Source organism: Phodopus roborovskii, unplaced genomic scaffold, assembly GCF_943737965.1.
Source record: "Phodopus roborovskii unplaced genomic scaffold, PHOROB, whole genome shotgun sequence".
Taxonomy (NCBI): domain Eukaryota; kingdom Metazoa; phylum Chordata; class Mammalia; order Rodentia; family Cricetidae; genus Phodopus; species Phodopus roborovskii.
This window is the reverse complement of record NW_026126540.1, coordinates 29,453,684-29,478,373: the sequence shown is the minus strand read 5'-3', so window position 1 is coordinate 29,478,373 and position 24,690 is coordinate 29,453,684. Positions and strand designations below refer to the sequence as shown.

General features: G+C 44.8%; 1 protein-coding gene across 1 annotated transcript; it reads right to left on the bottom strand.

Annotated features, from left to right (window-relative positions):
- Positions 1–13,611: 13,611 nt before the first annotated feature.
- On the bottom strand, positions 13,612–23,588 carry Reg4 (regenerating family member 4). The gene is made up of 5 exons (XM_051199285.1): positions 23,500–23,588; positions 17,294–17,388; positions 15,818–15,955; positions 13,808–13,913; positions 13,612–13,688 (listed from the first exon to the last, which is right to left on the bottom strand). The coding sequence occupies exons 1-5, from the start codon at positions 23,564–23,566 to the stop codon at positions 13,612–13,614; spliced, it is 483 nt and encodes a 160-aa protein (XP_051055242.1). The 5' UTR covers positions 23,567–23,588.
- Positions 23,589–24,690: the final 1,102 nt, after the last annotated feature.

Here is a 24,690-nt window from a genome sequence, read left to right as displayed (position 1 = left end):
CAGATAGCAAAACTAACGCAATCCCATCTTTAAGTAAATGTCTTCAGTAGCAGAAAATGCTCATATCTGAGTATTACAAACAATCTCGGGCCAGCAAGATGGCTCAGCAAGTAAAGGTGTTTGTGACCAAACCTGATTCTCTGAGACTTTGATCCCTGGGACTCACATGATACAAGAAGAAAACTGATTCCAGAAAGCTGTCCTCTGGCTTCCACACATGTGTTGTGGCAATATAACACCCCCCTACTCACTCCATCCCCCCACCTCCACCCCGCCAACACAAATAAGTAAATTTAATTTTAAAATTTAAAAGACAAAACTAATCTCAAGAACAATAACCAGGAGCTAGGAGAGGGCTCAGTGGTCCCTGGCTCGCTGCTTTTCTAGAGGACCGGTTCCCACCACCCTTGTTGGGTGGCTCGCAGTCAACTGTAGCTCCAGCTCCAGGGGATCTAACGCCCTCCTCTGGCCTCTGAGGGCATCTGCATGCTCATGCACAAACAAACACACAGACACCCATGAATAAAAAAGTAAAATAAAAAAAAATAATAAAACATTTCACAAAAGAACCTGACTACGTATACTGTGGCGATGACATGTCTCAGGAGCTGGTGTTCTATCATGCCTCACTACAAACGAGAAAGTGTGAACACTCATGTTTGACTCCACTTTCTCTCCCTTTGCATTTCTAACATCATTAGAATCTTTATGCTGCTGAGGTTTGAAAGAGTCTCATATCATTCTATTACCCTGATGCCCAGTAAACTCTGCTCTAGCTTTACAGCCAAGGGTCACTGAAAGTTTAATTTGAATGACTGTCACTATTAGTATTTTCAGTCATACTGCCTCTTTCTAAGCCCCCTGTTTTATCTCCTTTATAGATATTTGGATTTCGTCACCAGACAGTTTTTTGTCTCAGGATGGCTCATGAGATCTAGATATTTAATTAATTTGTGATTTTATGTCAGCCTGTGTAACCCTGGATTCCTTATCCTCAGGTTGATTCAGCTTTTCCAGGAATCATCCATGTCTTTTCAGTAAGCAGACTCAAATTTAGTTCACATTTTCTTACACTTTATCTTTCTTTTCGTATCTCCTATTCTCTTCTACAGGCACAGAAAGACCATGTATGTATGTGTGTGTGTGTGTGTATATGTATGTATGTATGTATGTGTATGTGTGTGTGTATGTATGTATGTATGTATGTATGTATGTATATATTGTGTTTACCACACTTATTGTCTTCTGTCTAAGCCAGTGTTTCTCAACCTGTGGGTCACAACCCCTTTGGGTTTATATGTCAGATATTAAGTATGATTCATAACAGTAGCACAGTTATAGTTGTGAAGTAGCAATGAAAATAATTTTATAGTTTATAATCATATAGTTATGAGGATCTGTATTGAAGGGTCACAGCATTAGGAAGGTTGAGAGCAACTGGTCTAAGCATTGAAACAGAAAGGTTAACAGCTTTGTGTGTTTTCCTCAAGCTATCTCACCATGCTAACCCATTTTGTTTCTTCCTTTTCCCTCTTTTGTAACAGGGTCATCTTTTATTTTCTTAGAAATATTTTTCTCAGGACCGGAGAGATGGCTCAGTGGTTAAGAGCAGTGACTACTCTTCCAGAGGTCCTGAGTTCAATTCCCAGCAACCACATAGTAGCTCACAACCATCTGTAATGAGATCTGATACCCTCTTCTGGTGGGCAGGCTGTATACATACTAAATGCATTTTTTCTCAGGGTTGGAGAGATGGCTCGCCACTTAGGAGTATGTACTACTCTTCCAATAAGTTTGGTGGTTCACAATAGCCCGTAAGTTCAGCTCCAGGGGACACAACGCCCCCTTTTGACCTTCACAGGCACCTGCACTCACATGCTCATACCCACATAACACACACATGCACCCAGTTAAAAATAAAATATTTTTAAGAAGAAATATTTTTCTGTCTTCAATTATTTATTTTTAATTGTTGTTTCTTAGGTTTATTTTTATTTTATATGTTTGTCTATATTGTCTGTATGTTAGCATGTGTACCATGTGCATACTGGGGGCCTGCAGAAGTCAGAAGAGGAAGTCAGATCTCCTGGAACTGGAGTACACACCCTTGTGAGCTGCTCTGTGGGTGTTTGAAACCGAGCCCAGATCCTCTGTGAGAGCTAAGCCATCTCTTCAGTATGCCTTCAGTTACTTCTATTCTGGCTATTATCTCAGTGCCACTGTGGTTGTTTATTGTGGTGCTGGAAATCTAACCTAGAGCCTCATGCATGCTAAGCAAACTCTACCACTAAAACACGTCCCAGCCCCAGTGCTAAATTCTTTGCTAGTTTTTCATCACTATAACAAATTTCTAAGAAAAATATGAAGGAAAGGGCTATTCTGATTCAGTCTGAGACTTTATTTTAAGAGGTTCCTGGGAGCCTGTGTCGGCACTTTGTGGTGTGAGTTACTGGGAGAATAGAGCCACTCATTTCGTGATTCAGAATTTAAAAAAAAATAAATAAATAAATAACCAGAGACTGAAGTCTGATGGCTCAGCAGTTAAGAGCACTTGAATTCTTGCAAAAAACCAAAGTATGATTGCCATCACCCACATGGCAGCTCACAACAGTCTGTTACGCCAGTTCTGGGAGATCCAATGCCCTCTCCTGGCCTTTGCAGTCACAGCACACAGATGGTATACATGCATGCATTCATGCATGCATTCATACAGGCGAAACACACAACTAAAAGAGTAAATATTTTTTAATTTAAAAAGAACTTCTAAGATCCTGGAGTTCCAATGCCAAAGGCCGTGATCAGAAGACCTCTCCCTAGGCACCTCCTCTTAGAAGTCCCACCACCTTTCCATAGTGTCATTCTGTGGGTCTAGCCTCCAACACACAGGCCTTGGGAGATCCAAAATAAAATGCTTTCTTTTTCTCTCTAGAATTCTATTAGGTCTCCTTATATTTCTTCATTTGGGTAGTGGAGCACAGAATGGATACCATGCATAAATGAGATATTTCAGTGAGTGATGGTGGGAGCAGAGGTGAGCCAGCTCTGAGGGCGTGAGAGCAGGAGAGCTGACCCTGCTCGCCTCCTTCCCCGTATGCCATGTGGTGACAAGGGTGAAAGATTCCCCATCCCCCTTGCCACCTGCAGCAGGAGGGAAAGCTGGCTTCAGGGGCATCAGAGCAGGAGAGCTGGCCTTGCCCGGCACAAACTGCAGCACTCAGAAGAGCGGGCCCTGCACCTTGCCTGGGCAAAATATTAGAGCTGGCACTGGCTATGTGGGTGCAGGTGAGCCATCCCCAGGGCAGGAGAGAAGCAGAACTGGGCCTACTCCTTGGGGCCTGCAGCATTGAGTGATCTAGCCGAGGCAGTGCTGGAGAGCTCCCCCTGGCGGTGAGAGTGAGGAAAAGCTGGCGGGGGTTGCAAGGGCAGAGGGCTGATATGAAGGGACATGGGTACATGATGTGAAATCCACAAAGAATCAATAAAAAAAAAAAAAAAAAAAAAAAAAAAGCACCACCACATCCAGCTATTTTTATATTAGTACAGTTTATTTCTGTGACAGCTATTCATTAGTGTTTGAGGGTTCCATTTTAACTACTAATGTACATCTTAATGAAAATTTATGCTATACCTACATCACACCTTTCTGGGTTACCATATTCTAGACCTGTTCAATGCCTAATTCTAAACTTGGGGGGGTTGTTTGTTTTTCTCAGCAGGGTACTGTGAGAGCACAGTAATTGGCAAACTAGACTGTTCCATGGGTGTGAAGAAAGGTTATTGTAAATATGAAAGTGTTGCAAGGCTACCTCTCAGGCGGTAGAGAGAGAATAGCCAGAGGTATTTAGGGATTCCAAAGCTGCCATGGCTACCTTTCAGGGATACCGAGGATAGCAAAAAGACAGGAGACAGCTTTGCCAGTTATAAAGAGAGCAGGTAGCTATACGGAGGGAAATGTGCAAGCCAGAACAGCCTGGGAGCTAGCATGGCACTTTGAGGAGTGTTACAGGTATGTGCTAACAGGGAGCCAGATGTCCCTTTTGCCAGAGATGGGGGAAGATAAGGGAAGTGGATCTCCCTGGCAGGCAGAAACCTGCCTCACAGGTTCCTGGGGAATGCTAAGTGTAAACTTTGCTCTATCTGTGGCACTTGGGGTTTGGAGGCTGGGACCTAACAGATAGGGAGATGGCTGAGGAGGCAGCAGCAGGAGAATGCTAAAGCTTGTTGGCCAGCCTCGGGCTCATTGGAGACCTCGTATCAAAAACTAAGGTGGCTGAGGAATATGTCTGGCATTGACATTGACCTCTGGCCTCCACACACATGCACACGCTTACAAAAGAAGTAAAAACAATGTAACAAGATATTTGAAATTGGACGTGGAGCAATCAGTCAATAGGATATTTGCTATCCTGGAGTAATTTCAGCACCTAGCACCTAGAGGGGCTCTAATTCTAATCTACTCACAAATTTAGGCTTCTACCTGCAGATTCCTTTTTCGTCTGAACTTTGTGCCTAAACTGCCCTTCCGGTTGCTTTTATGGGGCCCTCTGGTGCAGCGCAGACATTGATCTTGGTCATAAACTTTCCCTTTGAGGGCTGCTTGCCCACCTTACTGTCTGTCACCCTGTCTACAACAGACTGGGTCTGCCCTCCAATAGGATACCCTGGCCCATGGTTTCTGTGCACATTCTTTTACTTTTGTGTTCGCTGTCATTCGTTCTAGAAGTTCCAGTGACCCCAGAAACTGACCTGAGTTAGGGAACTACGTGATCCAGACACAAGTTAGACAAAAGAATGACTTGTTCATTCCAGGGTTATCAGCTTGTCCCCATGGGCAAAGGTCAGCAGACCTACTTTGTTTGGCTGTACTTAGTTGAAAGGAATGGATTTGAGTGCTAAAGTCCCAATTGCCTTGGATATTAGGATGTATGTAGGCTTAGGTCCTCTACAAGAGCAGTATGTGCTCTCAACTACTGAGCCCCCTCTCCTGCGCCCCTTAGAACTCTCTTGCTTGTTGTAAAAAAGTTCCAGTGAGGTGACACCCTTCCCCCAGGGGCCTGTCCTATGCCTACTAGACCCTGTTTCCCTAACTGCTAGAACACATGCTCTCTGCCCAAGTCTCACTACCATTTTAAATATGTGTTATCTCAATGTCTGTTTGACTTCCAGACTTCATTTTCTCTGTATGATGAGGATCTTAAACTAATACTTCAAGGTCTAGTTTGATGTGCATAAGGGAAATGATTTGACTAGCTTAATCAGTGAGCTCCAGGTCCCAGTGAGAGAGCATCATAAAAACTGAGATCTGCCATAGTGACACATCCTTTTAATCCCAGTACTTGGGAGACAACGGCAGGTGGATCTCCACAAGTTTAGGTCCAGCCTAGTCTACACACTTAGTTCCAGGCCAACCAAGGCTACACAGTAAGACACTGTCTCAAAAAACCAAAGCAACAATCACAACAACAACAATACAAGGTGGACAGCTTCTGAGGAATGACACCTAAACTTGACCTCTGACCTCTGGCCTTCACATCTGTGTATGTATGTATGTGCGTGAGCCTACAGAAATGTACCTGCATACACATGAGCACACACACCTGCACACATACACACAAAAGTATTAAAATCTGAAGCCAGATCAATCAGTGTTTCTCTCAGATGGCTTCTGCTTTCTGAATCCCAAGCAATCTTACCCAAAATCACATTTAACCTGGAGACACACGGCTTCTGGGAGTCCTCAAGCTCATCTTGGTCCCCCTTGTACATATTAACTCAGTGACTACAAACACCTCTCACACACTAAGTACACACTGGTGTTTCTGAATGAGGGCTCAGCGTGCACCTGCTAGGGTTTGTATCACATCCACAAACACTCGCACTGTGGGAGCCTTAGTCCCTAGTGCAGCTGTGTCTGAAATGGGGCTCTGACTTCATGAATGAACCAATCTATTTATGGATTTATACTGCATTAGTTTTTTTGTTTGCTTTGGTTTTCAAATTACTGTCACAAATGCCGGAAAGAAGTCGTTGTAAAAGGGTTCCTTCCTTTGCCCCACTGTCACAGGAGCATCCATGTGTGCTCCTCTGGCTCTCAGCTCCTGAGTTCAGGTGGGGCAGAGCATCATGGTAGAGAGAGGAAGAAGCACTTCTCACTTAATGGTGGCAGGAAGCACAGGGTGGGGACAAGGGACCAGACACTCCAAGGCTTTCCTCCAGGGACATACTTCCGGCTAACCGTCACTTCCCCATATTGCTGTCAAATATCAAGGGATTACCCTTCATGATCCAATTACCTCTCAGTTATTACGTCTCAGTGGGAGCCAGGCTTTTAGCACATGAGTCTTCCATGACATGTTTCAGATCAAAGCCACAGGACAGAACATCTGGGTCTCCAGCGTTGTTAGGAAAAGCAAGCCCTTTCCAGCCAGCATGAGGTGGCTGCTTTTGCCCGGTGCTTTTGACATGACGTTCTGCCTTGTGACAGGTCCACAGCAACGGGGTCAAGTGACCATAGGCCAAAGCCATGAACTAAATTAAGTCTTTCTGCATTTTAAGTTGATTTTCTCAGGGAGTTGTGTCACTGCAATGAAACCCTAGCACACAGCACCTCCTTCCTTGTCTTGGGTCTGTATTTTCTCCTACAAGCTAGGCATGCTCATGCACAGAGCTCTATGCTGCGGACCGAGACTTCTCTGACTTCTCATGCTCTCTAGAGTCTGTTAGATTGTAATTTGCCATGATATTTGAGCAGCTAATTATGACAGCTCATGGGACTTCCGAAGACGATGACAGCATTTGTTAAGAATTGGCCAGACCCCATTCCAAACGCTGCACGTATCTTAACTTAATCCTCAAATGCCTGAGAAAAGAACAGCTAACTTGGAGAAGTCAGTCAGCTCCAGGGACTCAGCTGCAGGGCAACGTGACACTCCATAGTCATTGTCCTTACTGTAATAAACTGCCGTAGCTATGGCTGAACTCATATCCCACGGGCACATCTCACGAAATAATTCCATATTGAATAGTTTCTTTCTTGCATCATGTGTTTCTCTAAACTCAGCTCAGACTCCTAAAGGCTTTATAAGTGGGACCTTAGGACAGCTTACTCCTGGGTGGAGGAGCATTCTGGTCCCTCAGCTTACGTAAGGCTACAGAGCAGGGCTGGGTACTTTGTGCTTGGCAGAAGAGTGCATAACTAAGGGGACAAACTAACATCCAGCCTGCTTTGCTTCTGGGAGCCTTGAGGCTGTGCCTCCCACAATAAAGGAGTTTCAGTTCCTACAAAGGCACCATACATGGTAGCAATGGTTCCCCCCAAGCCTAACTCGCATTTTTAGGAGAATTGCTTGTAATATGACTTAGCCAAGCTAATCATCACATTCTGTCCCCTTGGCACTAGTGGCTGGTTGGAGCAATGAGTACATAGCTCACACCAGGCTATTTTGTGCCTATCAGGCTTCATTTGGAGGCTCTTGTGTGAGGTCTGTGGACCTTTTCCTGGGTTGGTGAAAGCTGGAGTCATTACATCTGTCTTCTTAGAGGAAGCCTAATAATGAGACTAATTCCCAGCAAAGCAACCATGAAAAGAGAAAAACCCCATCCCAAGACTATGTTTAGCCATCGGTCCAGTTATACCTCAACCTCTTTTTATGGATTATTACATATCATAAATCAATACATTCTCATTTTTATTTGGAAAAGTCAGTTGTAATGGATAAGAAACGCAGGATTCCATACACCCTCAAGGGATTCCCCCCCACCTCTGCTCCTGATCAACTTTGCCCTTCCCCCACAGCACCTGTCACCACTTCATGGCTGTTTCTTTTATCTGGTTTATTTTTCCATCTCTCTCCAGCACCCAGCCTTGCCAAAAGGCACAGTCCTTGATGGCAAAGATGATCATTAGCTTTGCTTATGGATGGCTTCCCAGCCTCCAAGCATCAGCTCTTGGTACCCAGCAAGTACTCCTGGAAATTTGTGGAATGCCACACCCATGTGGATTCCTAAGGATTACTGAAATCGTATATGCCTAACGGAAGGTGGACCAGCCTCCCTTCTAAGGAGATGGGAGCCATTTGCCCACGTGGAAGGTGTCTACCACGTGCGAGCGAGGGCATGCCGCCTCCCAGTATTGCAGCAATTCCAGGACAGGTGCTTTGTCCCCAGATGGCAGTGATCCCCATGCTGAACTACTTTGAACGCATTTCAAGAGCCTTTCATGTGTTTTGGAATATACTTTTATCAGTTACTACCTGGATTTTTAGTTTATTTCTTCTTTGCAGTCATAGGGATGTAAATGAATTAGGAGGGAAAGCGAACCCAGGTTCTTTTCTTTCTCTTGCATCCTATTCCATACACAACAAGGCCTTCTCTCTTGAGGGGATATTTCTCCCCGTGACTTCTTTATGTTCCCGTTCTCATTGCTGCGCTGCAAGGTCTAGTGCCTGGGTTTATGTGGCTCCCATTGGCCTGCACCATCAATTTATCGGTCATCTCTACCCAGGAATCTGATGTTTTTACTTCCTGGGCAGTGATCTCTCCAGATCCCTCTTTGGAGTGGGTGGCTGCCACACCAGTGTAAATGACCCTTCTGTACTTGCCTGTCACCTCCTCTGAAATCTCATTTTTACGATGCATTTAGGAGTTGACAGGCCTCGATAGAGTAATACATTACTGCTGATGCTTTCCTCTTGGACATCAAAAAGGGTTCCATTCATTACCCCTTTCCTTACTAACCTTTCCTTCAGCCAGCCCTCAATGGCTCTGAGGATAAAGGAGCATTCTCAGAACATGTCAGCAAACTGTGTTTACTGCTTAGCCATGTCACAAGGATAAAGCAAGTGACTGTCCTAACCTGACTATGTGGCCAGGCCCCATAGATGTTCTTCTTAGACACTTTTCCTTCTAAAAGACATGGCCAGTGTCACAAGTCCTATGTTCTTCTCATACTGCCATGCAGACTCATGACCTAGAGTGTGGCGATGCATGTATTTTATGGTTTGACTACCTCCTCATTATTGGGGCAAGCATGCTATAAGGAATCTCAAACTCTGAGCCCAGAGACATGAGCAAGACCACAGTTTGTTAGTGGCAGAATGGAGGTGAGTCCCAGGGCCCCCAGGTCAGTCCACTGCACCTCTTGTGACTGTCACCTTCCATCATATCTGCAGAAGAACTCATTTTGAGCCCCACTCCACTCCCCTCAACCTTGCTCTGAGCCTGGCGGGTCCACTATTTACCTCTCTGCTCAAACCAATGCCGCTGGGGACACAGGAGGCAGGGATGATGGGGAGGAATGGAAAACATTCAGGAGTGTTTCTGAGTCTTTCTTTACTTTCCCATTCCCGTCTCCACTACACTGGAACTCTGCAGGCTCCTACACATAGCACTATTTAATGAAAGTATTTATGGTCCACTTCAGACTGGCAAGGGGCTTCACTGAGGAACATTCCATGGCAAGAGGATGAACAGCAGGGGAGTAAGAGGGCACCCATGGGCAACAGAGGGAGGCCAGAGGTTACAGGGGCGGAAGGGGACAGAAGTTCACTCTTGGCTATTTGTTTCTTGGCTCCAAGACTTTAATGGTATGACAGAGACCCACTGGTCAGGAGGTACATTTCTATTTGTTTGAGATAGCCATAGGGAAGAGGAATATTGGCAAGAACTGTAGTGTGAACACTGAGACCACCATGCCAAGCTCTAAGACTAGAAGCCACTGTCCCACTGTGCCAAGCTTTCTGAGCCTGGTGGTCAGTGTACTGCAGGCCTCATCAGTGTTCTCTGCTGCATGTGCTCTCGGGGGTAATGATTATATCAGCCACCTGCTGAGAGGGAAGAAGAAGGGGCTTTGCGAGGCTGGCAGACGATTCTTTCTCTATGGCTTGTACTTGCATAGGAAGTGTCGGTGCTCGTTGCATATGTTTTTGTTCCAAGTTAAAAATTCTGTAAGAAAATAAAGACATTTAAACCTAGCTTGTTCATTACTGAATTTACCGGAATTGTCAGTGTGTCTTTCTTGGAGTCCTGGACAAGGGCCAGTAGCGGTTATTTTAGTTGCCTATGTGGGTAGGATATGGTATTGTTTAGTCCAGACATCCAGCAATTACTAGCTGCCTGGCTGTCTAGATATTGCTCTGTGGGTATTTTGTAGATATTGTTGACACTCAAATCAAAAGACATTAAATAAAGACCAGATCAAGGGCTTCCTAGAACAGAAGATTTTCTCATTAATTGCTTTGGACTAAGTCTTTCCAATCATCTCCTGCAGTAATGTCCAGCACCCCTCCATGGCCTCTGCATCAACTCCTGCCTCCAGGTTACTGCCCTGCTTGAGTTCATCTCCTGACTTCCTTTGATGATGAACTGTGGTGTGGAAACATAAGCTGAAGAAACCCTTTACTCTCAAACTTGGTCATGGTGTGTCATCATGGCATCAGAAACCCTAACTAGGACAACTGCTGAGCTATCCCTCTAGTGCCCTCCTTTGTGTTTGAAATGGTTGCATCAAAGACCTGGGGGTGGCTTCCCCAGACTCCACAGTCAAGCTCTGAGAAGCTCTGAGGTGAACTTCAAAGATCTGCGAGTCATTGTGACCAGTCATGTCCCAACTTATAAAGAAGGGCTGGGCCAGAAACTGGGGGTTCCCGGGGGGACTGAAATATGTATATTTTTAGGAGAGGCCCACCTATTTCTGTTATCAGAATTCCTCAGTCCTTGTCATCCTGGAGAGGTTGTGGCAGAATGCTGAGTTTCCCCCTAGCTGGTGTCTGCTCGGGTCTTGACCTGAAGGTCTGACCCTGTCAACTGCTCTTACTCCCCAAACTCCAGGGACACAAAGGGTAGTTGTGCATGTGCCCTAATTCAAGGAGCCTGTAATTGGAGCACCAGAACATGATGAAATGGGAACTACAGGCTTGTTGAGTAATTTCTAGCATGGAACCAGGAGTGTGTGCACAAGCCTGCTAGCCTGGAATCAGCCCTGCAGAACTCAGGTTGGTTGGCTGGACGTGTAGTTGTGTAGGTCCTTCGGTACACCCACCGAGCCCAGAGAAGAGCTGAAAGAACAGCTTTTGCTAACCAAGAGCAGCTTACCCATGGGTACTCATCTAGACTGGTACCCATTCTAATCGCCCCCTGCCTGTCTCCCTCCCATAACACCAAAGGAGGAAGTGCTAGGAATGGGGAAGGGGTGTGAGCACACAGAACCGAGGCATTGAACTCAGCTTATACATGAAGGCCCTGATTGAATATTAAGGTGATGGGGATTCTGCTCTCTCCCTTTCAAAGGAAACATCTGAGGCATGAGAAGGAAGTCTGCACCAGCTCAGGCAGCTCAGCAAGAAGATGTTGTTTCAACAAGGACATTCAGAATACAGAGCTCCTGCCCTTGACCCCAAGCCAGACTGGGCATAACTTTCTTTCTTGCTGTAAAGAAAGATTGAACCCAGTGTTGTGAAATAATAGTTTAAGATGTGTTACATTCATTTATGCTATGGGATATTTGCTTAATGATGCAAAGATGTGTTGCATTCTTTTATGTTGCATTTGTTTAAGCCTGTAAAGCAGTGTTACGTTGCCTGTCTAAAATAGCAGATTGGTCTAATAAAGAGCTGAACAGCCGATAGCAAGGCAGGAGAAAGAATAAGCAGGGCTGGTGGGCAAAGAGAATAAATAGGAGGAGAGATCTACAGAAACATGAAGGATCGAGAAAAGGAGGAAGGAGAATGCCAGGGGCCGGCCAGTCAGCCACAGAGTAAGAAGGAAAGAAAGATACATAAAGAAAAGGCCCAGAAGGAAAAGGTAGCTAAAGATAAATGGAATGCTTTAAGTTAGAAAACCTGTCTAAAGCCAAGCTAAGGTCAAGCATTCGTAAGTAAGAATAAGTCTCTGTGTACTTATTTGGGACCTGGATGGTGGGCTCCCAAAAAGTGAAAAAACTAACTACAACTCAGGCCCTCAAACATACTAGACAACTGCTCTACTGATGAGCTCTATTCTCAGCTCTCTTCCTAATTTCTTTATTATAAGACAGGGTCTCACTACATTGCCCAGGCTAGCCTTGAACTCACTCTGTAGTTCAGGCTGGCATTGAACTTGATAAACCTCCTGCCTTAGCCTTCCAAGTACTAGGACTACAGGCTAGTTTACAGTCCCAAAGTGAAATAGTGGGTCACAAAACAGTTAGTTAGATTAGGGTGCAGAGTGCAGAGTCCCAAGAGAATGACAAAGGACACAAGGGACAAAATACCCAGAAGTTCTTCCTACATAGTAAGGAAGCAGGAATGGGTCCCTGTTGCAGACAGCAGAGTCCATGCATGACTCTGCACATAGGTAGGCTCCATTCTACAGATATAAAATAGCACTGGCAGTGGTCTCAGGAGGATTTTTCACCTTAAGTCCTTCTCTTCACCAGCTTCTCACTGGCCTTGTTCCTACCCCCCAACCCCACCCCTAACACCCCCACCCCGTCTTCCTGTGCATGTGCTGAGATTACACACCCACACTACCCTGTCCAGATTTTTGTGGGTTCTGGAGATTCAAACTCAGGTCTTCATGCCTGCGCAGCAAGCATTCTGCCCCTAAGCCACCACCCTGGCCCCCTCTTTGGGTTTCTTTGTGTCTGAAGCCTGTGCTCTATTTGCTGTGAGCTGAGGTGAAGCAAGGCTCCCACTTCTCACAGCTATGCTACAGGCTCCTTCAGTGTGGGGCTCTGATGATAGGAAAGGACATGAGAACCTCATCCAGTGAGGAGCCTGGAACCATGGGTGATGGGAGATGTCATTCTGTAAATATGTCTCTCTTATTGGTTAATGAATAAAGCAAGCACTGTTAGCCAATAGGAAAGCAAGATAGGGGGGACTAGGAGACAAGGAGGATTCGGGAAGTAGTAGGGAGGAGATTCAACATGTAGGACCAACAGGGTAGAACTCCGGATCCTCTCTCTGGTAAGATAAGACCACGTGGAAATATTTAGACTAATAGAAATGGGTTAATATTTAAGACAGAGCTAGCCAATAAGAAATGCTGCTAACAGGCCATTGTATTTCTAATACAATGTCTCAGTGTATTATTTGGGGCTGGCGCAGCTCTGGGACCAGGCAGGTGGGTGGAAACCTGCTCATAACACATGGAGATGCCAAGGTCCCTGGGAAGGAAACATCTGGTCAACTGCTTCCCCAAAGCTGGTCTGGCTAAAAGGCACATGTGGAGGTCCTTGTGCTATAGTTCTGAGAGTGCCTGGAGTGTGTTCTGCTGGAATGTTTTCCAGTTGATCTTTGAGACTTTGAGGCTCTCTTCTACCACAGCGAAAACAAATTGTTCACCTTTTCTTTGGCTGACTCTGGTGGTGGGCTTCTGGCTGCATCCTGGGGCAGCTCACTGTGGGTTTGGACACTGTTAACTATTAAATTCCCCCTCAATTTGGGTGGGCACCCTTGTTTTAGTAGCTTGTACCTATGACTTTGCCTGTGTTCTGGCTAACTTGCCATCATGGCAGCAGTGTGGGCTCTGCTGGCCTACAAGATTCCCTTCTCCAGCTTCTAGCTTCTGATGCCTTTGTCGTAGTCTGTCGTGTTGTGCCTGCTGTATTGCAGTTAAACTGTTCCTTCACTGCTATATTGATTTGGCAAAGGCAGCAGAGTAGGCACAGAAAGCCGAAGGTTCATTGACTGAGTGCCGAGGCCACTGTCCTGTAAGGTAGTGTTGCGAGTGAAAGGGGTGTTGGGGAGGAGGACAAGGACACCCCTTTTGCTCTTACTAAAGGAGAGAGCTGTAGCTTGGAGACAGGAAAGTGGTGCAGGGAACTTACTGTCCTTGGGGTTCAGCACAGCACAGTGCCTGGCTTCACTCTCTGTCCTTCGGTTCCAGGGTCTGTACAGCTGTGGAGACCCATCAATCCATCGCCATAACTGGTTCTGCAAAGACAAGAAACAGAGGGAATGCGCAAGTCAGCCAACTCACCCTCCCACAGCCACACTGGGCCTTTAGCCCAGTGAAATGGGGTTTCATGGGGCGGAGTATAGAAATGTGTTAAGAACCGAATTAGAAAAGCCATTCCATTCAATGATACAGGAAAGCATCACTAATGTTTTAGCATATTTACTCCTGATGGAAACATGGTTATCAATGTACTAAAATTTTTGTTCTCTTTAAAACAGATATTCAAGTCTTTCATTTGCTCTCTAAACCTGTCTTCAACACAAGGATGTACCATAATCTACCTAACAACCTCCCATTGACCACTGAATATATTGTTTCCAATTTTCAATGACCATAAGAAACACTGGTATGACTAATTTTGGTGAGATTTACTCTGTGTTCTCAAAAAATTTTCCTTATAATATATCTCAGAAACAGAATTAATGGGGCAAGTTGTGTGACTGGTTTGAGATTATCAATACCCACTGACACAGTACTTTCCCCAAACTGCCCACTTGTAAAACTTTACATGCTCACTGACTGGGCACACAAACCATTTCTCTACATCCTTAAGACACTATTCATGATACAAAGAAAAATGTTGATAGTCTAAGTCAAATTATATCATTTTAGTTTGCATTTCCACAATTATTAGAGATAAGAGTACGGTTTTAGAATATTTGTCATTTGTGTCTCACAGTCACACATGTAAAAAAATTAAACTACAAAAAAAGCAAATATATAGCTTGTCTCTAAAAGCAGAGATTTAATTGACAGCAAAGTAAATACATAAACAATGAAATATTCAACCAAGAGTGGTGGCACATGCCTTTAATCCCAGCACTTGAGGCAGCAGAGGCAGGCAGATCTCTGTGAATTTGAGGCCAGCCTGGTCTACATAGCAAGTTCCAGGATAGCCAAAGCTCAAATGAAACTCTGTCTCAAAAAGTGGAGGATATGGAGAGATGGCTCAGTTGTTAAAAGTACTTGTTGCTTTTACTGAGGACCCAAGCTTGGTTCCCAGTACACACATGGCAGCTCACAACTGTGTTACCCCAGTTTCAGAGAACCTGATATCTTCTTCTGGCTTCCCCAGGCACCAGACACATACATACATGCAGGCACACACTCGGACATAGAAAGTAAAAATATAAAAATATTTTAAAAGTTAAAAATTGTGCAAGTGAAATAAACACCATTTAAAGCAAATAACTGTATAACAGTTATAGCAAAAAAAATCACTTGTTCTTTTGTGATATTCAAAAGACAAAATATAATGTGATTCACAGGCAATTGCCAAAGGGTGGCCACATGGTCATGGAATAAGGTGTATGAGTATTGATATGTCCACCTATATACATCCTCAGGATCAGCAGTCCCCATTTCAGGTAGGTATAGATGTCCCACCCCCAATCCATAAACAGACATTCTATCTGTGCTACTTCTCATAGTCACATGCTGATGGAGAGGACAGAAGGGTCCTCTCCCTTATTTTTAAAAGTGACAGAACTTCAGGAAAAAGCTGAATGTTTTCACCTTTAATTAAGACTCAAAGGCAATTCAATTACTCTGAATCTTCTAGAAGATGGGCTTGTATGCTTTCTCTCTCCCTCTGTCTCTCTCTCTCTCTCCTTTTTTGGAATGTTCTAGAAAATTGGTAATTTTGTGTCTGAAGCTTCAGGAAGACCTTGATTAAAGTTCTACAAAAAGGAGCTACATAAATTATTTCTTGCACTGAGGGAAAGAATGGCCCTCAGGATTTGACTTGGATCATTGGAGGTGCTTGGCTGCAGAGCTGACTACTACTTGCATCCTGTTTGTAGGTCAGGAGGCCACTTCTCAGGAAAGGATTGTCATCCTGGCTTTCCCAAGAGGCTCTGTGAGCCAAACATGGGGTTACCTTTTGGGGGTCATGCAGGCCAATCCACACAGGCAGGTTTCTTTGATAGCCAATTATGTACTTTGATATGACGCTGGCTTCCTTTTGATTCAAGACAGATGCCAGATGGGATCCATTTCCATATGACTGGCACTCCAGCTGCAAGGAGAGGTCCCATTAATGTTGCCATGAGCATGCAGCTCTCTCCTTGGAGCCCTGGTGTGCCAAGAAGGATGGATTCTCTCCCCACCTCCCAGAAACTGAGATCTAAACCCCACAGGTGATTTCTGTCACTGCAGTAGAAGACAGAAGACCACAGTGTCAGGTCCCAGAGGAAGCAAAAGCTCAAGGCCAGGCAGGCCAGAAGATTTAAGACCAGAGAAAATGCCCCAGTGGCCTTCATAAGTCACTTCACCTCTCTGAGGCACAGTTTTGTCATAATTACAGAATCTGGAGTTGTCTCCCTCTCCCTAGCTCTTGCTCACTCAGTCTTTCCTCTCTCTCTCTCTCTCTCTCTCTCTCTCTCTCTCTCTCTCTCTCTCTGGAGTATTCAGGACTCCACTCAATAAGAAATTTCATCCCCTGGATTTTCTTTGCTACTTCTCTTGGTCAAATCAAACGGAAATCATTTTTGCTTACAATGCAATGCAATTTTCAGTTTAGACGTCACAACCACGCATTTCTTCCATACGTCACTCAATTATTGAGGGAAAGTATCCCTGTGGAGCCAAGGCTGACCTCAAACTATGACCTCCTATCTCAGCTCGCAAGAGCTAGGGTTGTAGGTACACCCACCACACTCTGCTCTCTCCGATTTGGAAGTCAGAGAACACAGAGTGATCCTCATTAGCTGTCACATGGTGGGTTTGCCGCCCTTGTTCCTTTCCTTTCTCTGTTGAGTTACACACAGGACACTAGAGACCACTCCGGACCTGGATCATGTCACATTGCATCTATATGTAGCAATCAGTCCCAAGCTGGAGAGACAACAACATCAATTCTCCACTCACTTGGACTGGCTATTTGGATATTGGGAGACATCTTACCCATAGATAACTGGAGAGAATAAAATCCAGGCACATGTGGGTTGTGTCAAGTGAGGACACCTCCCATTTCTGTTGCTTGACTTTGTGCCCAGTGTCCCTGAGACCTGTTTCAGGCATTCCTGCCTCTCTCTCTCTGGTACCTCTCATAGGGGAATCTAGCTATTCTTTGTACAAGTGTCTGCACTCTTCATGTTCCTCTGACATGTATATTTCTAGCTTCCTGAGTGTCATGGCTACTTCCTACTCCATGCAGCCCATTGATGGTCTAAACACATATTATCTACATCATCAGTGTTCACAGAATTGAAGGAGCTGAGCACATCCCGCTTCATTTGAATCCTGAGGTTTCTCCTGGGGTCCCAGGAAGAACCCTTGACTCTTAAGTCAAACATGATCTACAGCTCTAGCTGGCCCCTTTCTGTAAAGGAAACCAATAGCTCAAACTTCTCACCTCAGCATGAGACCAGTTTCCCATCTTTCGGAAGTATCCATAGCAGTGGGACTTGTAGTAAAACCACCCTGAAGCACAGCTGGGTCTCAGGAGATCTGTATAGAAACAAACAGCAGTCACAGACTGAGATGTCAAACAAAACAAAACAAAAAACCAAACTCCAAAAACAAAAACAAAAAAAACCTCAGTGTGGTGATGAGACATGGAACAGGAGAGACCTGTGGCAAAGGAGGCCGTCACTCAGGGAGGCCCGAGCTTTCCCTACTGGCCTGTCGAGTGGAACGGCAGAGAGGCTGGAGAACCTCAGACTTCCAGGCCAGCAGTCTGAGCCCTGTGACAATGTGGCAGCACACCTACACCCTAGCCCAGTGCAGAGGTCTTCCCCAGTCAGATGGCTGTGCGTTACTTACTTCACTCTTTGTACTATTTCATCTACTGCCTAGAACTCTCCAGAACCTCCTCACTTGACCCTTGGCTTCCTCTCCCTCCCTCTCGCCCTCCCTCCATCCCACTCCTGTCTTGTATCCCAGGCTGGCCTTAAGCTCACTATGTAGCTAAGGGTGACTGAGCTTCTGATCCTCCTGCCTCTACCTGAGATCACAGGCATTGTCATCATTCTCATTTACAAAGCAGTGTGTGTGTGTGTGTGTGTGTGTGTGTGTGTGTGTGTGTGTGTGTGAGGGGTCTAACCCAGGGCTTCGCGAAAGTTAGATGCACCCTCTGCCAACTGAGCTGTGCTGCTAGCCCTCACTCCTTAGCACAGATGACCTCTCTCAGATCAGTCTTCTTGCTCCAGCTAGCTGCACCAACCCCAGCTGATTTGGAACTCTGTGCTTCTTACACATCCATCGCAAGCGTGACCTCAGCTCATGGGATGGTGCTGTCTACGTTCAGGCTAAATCTCCCTTGGACAGTTAACCCTCTCTGGATACAGCCAAAGGTGTGTCTCCTAGGGGACTCCAAGTTTAGCTGACAATGTAGATTAACTGTTACACAAAGGCTCTGAGTATTATCTGAAATAAACTGCAGAGATCCTCATTTATTTCTACCGTTAGAAGAAACAACAGCGTTTTACAATAAGTAAAGGGAAAGTATTTATTTCACTGCTAACCTGGCTGCAGTCACCATCAGGGCCAGCCCATGCTGGGCATTGTGCTAAGCAGTTTATTCCAGCTTTATTTTTTTTTTTATCAAAATAAGCCAGAAAAATGAAACAGGACAAAATGGTTATCTGGTAAAGCCCCACACTGTAAAATAGAAAAGCTATTCTTTAAGATCTACCAGGAACACTTCCAATCTTTGATTTGTGAATATGCAAAAATGAGAAATTAGGAACTTAGTAACAAATAATTACAAAGTTGAGAAGCCTCAGCTATTTCACAAGAAAATTTGAAGAGAGTAAAGGAAATCTTAATTTTTACATCTGGCTCTAAATATTTTTCCTTTCCTTAAAAAAATTAAAGTAACGTTATTTGCGAGAATGTCTCACTATGTAGCCCAGGCTGGACTCCTATAGATGTTCCTGCTTCAGCCTCCTGAGGGCTGTGATTATAGGAACGCACAAAAGCCCCAATAAAATCAAAGATCTGTTGTTGTTGTTTTGTTTTAGATCACAGAAAATGAATTGTGAAAGTAGACAGCTTTGGAAACCAAAGCTTTTCAAGGAGATCTGTGCTTTGCGCGGGCTAGCTTTATGTCGACTTGACACAAGCTAGAGTCATTAGAGCCTCAGTTGAGAAAATGTCTTCATAAGATCTAACTGTAGGTCATTTTCTTAATTAGTGATTGATGGTGGAGGGCCCAGCCCATTGTGGGTGCTGCCATCTCTGGGCTGGAGGTCCTGGGTCTATAAGAAAGCAGGCTGAGCAAGCCATGATGAGCACGTCAGTAAGCAGCACTCCCTCCCCCCATGGCCTCTGCATCTGCTCCTGCCTCCAGGTCCCTGACATGTTAGATATGCTGTCTTGACTTCCTCTGATGATGGACCACGTGTAGAAGTGTGAGCCAAATAAACGTTTTCCTCCTCAACTTGCTTTTGATCATGGTGTTTCATCACAATAGTAACTCCAACTAGGACAATGCTGATCATTGGAAAGGGTTACAGTTTTCAAACCAGTGAAATGTTCCCCAAGGCTCATAACACCCAAGTGCTTGCTCCCCAGCTGGTAGCATTGTTTTAAAGACTGCGGAACCTTTAGGTTGTGGAGCCCCACTGGAGGAAGTGGATCCCTAGGGGCAGGCCTTGAGTGGCCCAGCCCCACTACTTGTCAACTCTCTTCTCCCTGACCATCTGACTATATTGCCCTCCTGCTACTACACCTTCCCGGTGGCTGTGGATCGTATCTTCTAAATTGTACAGCAAAAGAAATGCTTCCTTCCCTGGGCTGCTTCCTTCCAGGTATTTGATCATGACAACGAGGAAAGTAACCAATACAGGAAACTTACCTTCTAACCTAATGCTGCTGAGAGTGTTCAAGAAGAGAGGCAATGGAAGCCAAGTCTCCAGCCCTAAGTGTGAAGACCTGGTGACCGGTCCTCTAGATAATCATGTAAAGGAACCTGCAACTGAGTGTCGGAACAAGAGCCCTGCAAGACACTGTGCTTCAGCACAGTTCACTTTGTCCTAGTATATGACCTGGAGCAAATTGGTTCAATGTTCTGTGGGCAAACACATGGGAAATATCCTCCTCCACCATGGCATTCGCTTCCCCTGACGTGAGGTCACAAGAACAGCTGTCTTGAGGTGTTGTGTGGTATTTTGTTTGTGTTCTGACAAAGCTTGCTTGGAGTCAGAGGGGGCAGATAGCCACTAGTTAACTATGGAGGTTTTGGGGACTACAGATACACAGAGAGGCAGGAAGTGGCAGCGGGTGGAGAGAGGATCTGGGACCTTTTGAACAGGGAAACAGAGAGAAGTAGGAAGCAATTGGTGGTTTCTCCCAGTTCTTTGATCTGCCAGGTTTTTACCCTAATATCTGACTCCTGGTTTTTTACTGAGCAAGATTAATCAGATTAACACTTCATTGGGGCACAAGCAGAGGATCCAGAGGGGTCAGAGTTCAGAGACCTAAGAGCTGGATGCCTCTCCCACCAGGTTCTCTGCTTCTCTTTCCGTGTGTGTATCGATCTCTCTGTCTATTCGATTCTTCTATCTCTTTCGCTTTTTCTCTGTGCCTTTGTGTCCCCTCTTTGCCCCTCTGTCTCTCATTCTGTCCTCCCCTCTGCTCCTCTTCATCTTTCTTTCCCACCTTAGCCCAGCATTCTTGCAGCTACCGACAAGCGCCCCCTGGTGGGCACATCTCCGCTGCTAGAAATGCTTCTGCGTTCCTGAGCTGTAATGCCTTCTAGCATGCCACACATTTACCCAGCATTCCTCGGTACCAGGTCCTGCTCTGGGAGGTTTTACTAATACTCTGGAATCCACCCCATCCCCCATCAAGTTGTTCCTGATATTACCACCATGTCCCAGATGAGGAAACAAAGGCAAAAAGAAATTGTTGCGACTCACACTCCCACAGCAAATAAGAGTTAGGATGTGACCTAGACAGTGTGACTCAACATTAGAGGCTCCAGCCATCTTAGCCATGCTCAAGCTATACTATGTAAACAAAACAAACAAAAAACCCCAGAACCCAATCATGTTTATGCAGACTGCCCTATTTAACAGTCAGACTCTCCTTGAGAGATGGGAATGGCCACTGGAGAGATGAGAATGGCTACTAACCAGGAGTAAAGTGGGGCCTGGGGCAAGCCACTGTTTTCTTAGCAGTTATCACATCTCTACCCAAAGTGCCAACATTCCTCATTGCTGTGCATGGGGTGACAAGAAGGGACAGGTCCTATCATCCAGGCTCTACATCTGTCATGGTCTTTCTACTCTCCCAACCTCTTATATCTCTAGTTTTGTGTCTGCATAATGAACTAACAACATATACTTCCCCAAAGGGTTGCTTGAAGGGTTAGTGGGATAATGCATACATAATGCATACACAGTGGTTAGCATGCTGCTGCCTGGCACATAGCAACTGTTGGATAAGTGACAGCTAGTTAGAACTATAGCTTTCTTGTATGATACCAGGATTGGTATTGGTATGTAGAGCTGCACCCTAACCCATTCCTTTTTTTTTTTTTTTTAAACCTAAGACAGGGTCTGTTTAAGCCCTGAGCTCTGTGTCGCCAAGGCAGGTCAAGGCTCTGAGATCATTCTGCACTGTTCTCCTGAGCAGCCAGGATTCCAGGCACACATCAGATTCAGATAGAATTATAGCTTTTAAAAACCATCACCATTATTACAATAACGAGGTGGAATATTACTGAAGATATTAACCAGATGCAGTTCCCATTGTGTCTAAATGTTCCTCTGTTTCTCTTCACTGAGTTCCAGGCAGCCACAGGCCTGTTGTGTGGACAACAGAGCTATAGTCTTGGCCATCGGCCTCTTTTGAAAGAGGAAATCTATTTCTAAGTTATCCTTGCATCCTCTGAATGCAATGTTAGACTTTTTTCCATAAGCTGTCCTGCAAATATATGAGATCTGTGTTAAGCATAGTTCTCAGGAATGTAACAATCAACGAAAAGTTTTTCTACAGCTGGGAGGAAGATCTGTCTGGAAAAGAGCCATAGCAGGACCCATGGTATATGTTTTGGCTCTATCTACTCCTGGGGAGAGAACCAAGAGATTAGTGAAGTCCTGGGAAAAGAGTTAGAAGGTCTTATCTTATTCTCCAGAATATAATCAGGACAAATGTCAAGCTCTTAAGGGAAACCAGAGGTCAGGGCAGCCCGAAGCAGCATATGGAAATGGCTGGAAGGCAGCTCAGCAGGGGCTGGGGGCAGCTCCTGGTTTTCTGTACATTCTTGCAGGGTGCACAAAAGGTCGCTGAATTCCTGGGTCCTGGACATCCATAAACGCTGAGAGAACATGTGGCTGGAGGCGGGTGTGGGGTTGGGGGAGTGAGTACCACACAAAGATATAGCAAGAGCAGGCGATAGCAAGGACCACTGTTGCGAGTAAGGTTTTTTCCTGCCAGTCTGGTCCCACTGCCACGCCAGCCCCAAATAACACACTGAGACTCTGTATTTGATATAATGGTGTTGGCCTGTTACTTGTTTCTTATCAGCTAGCTCTGTCTTAAGTATTAACCCGTTTCTATTAATCTAAGTATTTCCACGTGGTCTCATCTTACTGGAGAGTAGGGCTGGCGTTTGCTCTCTCCAATCTCTACATGTTGACTCCTTACTATTTCTAGAATCCTCCTTATCTCCTAGTCTCACCTATCTTGCTTTCCTATTGGTCAACAGGGCTTTGTTCATTAACCAATAAGAGAAACATATTTACAGAACGACATCTCCCATCAGACCACAGCCTTCAACGGATGACCTAAAAAAACACTCTATCTTTTTACACTGCCTTGTGTTAGTTCCTCCCCTTGGTCAAGTCCATTTGAGAAGTTTTAGGCCTTAAAGGATATTTTAGTAGTGTCTATTCTCAACAGAGGTAATGCTCAAGCAAACAATTTTTACATTGCCATCTCTAACTCCCAGCAAGGCTGTGGAGGATGTGGGAGAAGTCCAACAGAGCTGGTCAGAGCACCACACAGTCTGGTGATATGACTTTTGGCAAATATGTCTTTCTGCGCCTTTATTTTACTCAGAGATTCAACAGAGAATTTATATTAGGTGAGCTCACATTTTATCTTATTCCAGTCCAGATATTCCATGGTATTTTTCTCAGCTTACTTAAACTTTCCTTTTCCTGATTTCTCTACTGTAGAATCTATATTGTTGCTGGCACACTCCTTGTCCTTAATGATTGGTCTATGAGTGAGCAATAGCCATCTCTGCAATGAGGTTTGCAGGTCCCTGGTAAAGTAGACTTTGTAATATACTCAGATAAGAGAACAGTGCATAAATGTTTGGATGCTGTGATTATAACTGTCAGCTACAGACAGTCTGATGCCTGTTAGGTTCTTAAAATAGTCTCTCCATCATTCACAACAAACTTGCAAAATTTATTCTGCAATCCACAATTTAGTATGGCTTACAACCACCTTGGGCTGGCTTTGTTTGACTGTAGAGCCTTTGACTTGCCACACTATTTTCCCCTCTTTAATATGTATTTCCTGAAACCCCTGAGAGGGTGAATGGATGGTATGTGTGGTGGGTGCACTGTGTACTTGTTGGCTCCAACAAGTGACTGAACTCACCACTCAGGACTTCAGGACAAGCTACACAGCTCAGCAGTAGGAGCAGCCGGACACATTTGGGAGCCATCTTCCTCCTTCCCCAGAGATGATACTTTGATGCTCTGATTCCAAAGTCCTCAGAGCTCTTTCCAGCTTTCCCTTCAAGTGTCTGGTATCTCCTAAACCTGCAATTTGGACCAGAAGGATGATGGCATTTAGATACCACATCAAATTATTTCCAAATAGATGCAGATTTTACAATTGAGATAATCTCAGGTTTAGCATGGGGGTGATGAGCATTTTATTCTTACCTTCAAGACCCTGAACCAATGTCAGAGCCCTAACAACAGCAAGAAGTAAGCGCTTGGCAGTCTGCATAGAGTTAGTTTGTGACCCACCCCTCGTTTCTGGGTTATCTCCAGGAGAGTCAGCAGAGGGCGACCTGGGCACATTTCCTCACAGGTGGCAATAGGCCTTCTGAAGTCCCAGAAATAAAATAAAGTAGTTCCAATACTGAGATTTTTTTTTTTTTTAATGTTGAAAGTAAACAAATGGCCCCAATACAGTTACAGATAAGAAAGCCTGGGGTCATTTATTCTGTGTCACCAGTAACTAGAGCTGACTGTTTAACCCTGTTGTAATCATGTTTAAAAAAAAAAAAACAAAAACAAAACTTTGCTAGTCTTCCTTTCATTATCTAAAACCCACAGACCATTAAAATATCAACACAGACCAAGAAATGGGAAGTGAGCCCATCTCCCAGAGACAACTAGTTCAGCAAAGAGCCTGCGGACTCTTGCTAGGCACCCGAACATAGTTTTACATGAATCAAATCACATTGTCTTGTAACTCGGCTGCCTCTCAGACACAGAGCAGCCACATTATTGAGCCATGGTTCTTTGTTCAGCGTCTCTTCTCTGTTTGGTATGACCTCATGTGTTCTACTGCTCTCACAGAGTAGGTCCATCGTCATTTTGAACCCCTGTCTTCTGGAAGGCTCACCTACCCATCCTACTGGTAGAACTCAAGATTGTTCAAGACCTCCTATCTCATGAAAGACACTTAAGTTTATCAGAAACTGTTGTTTACTAAGTTTGACATTTTAAAATAAATGTTTTCTTGTGCCTAAAGGCTGCCGATGAGGTGGAGCATCTTTTTATATCTGATTTTTAAATTTTCTTATGTGAATTATTAGTTTATAGCTTTGCATAT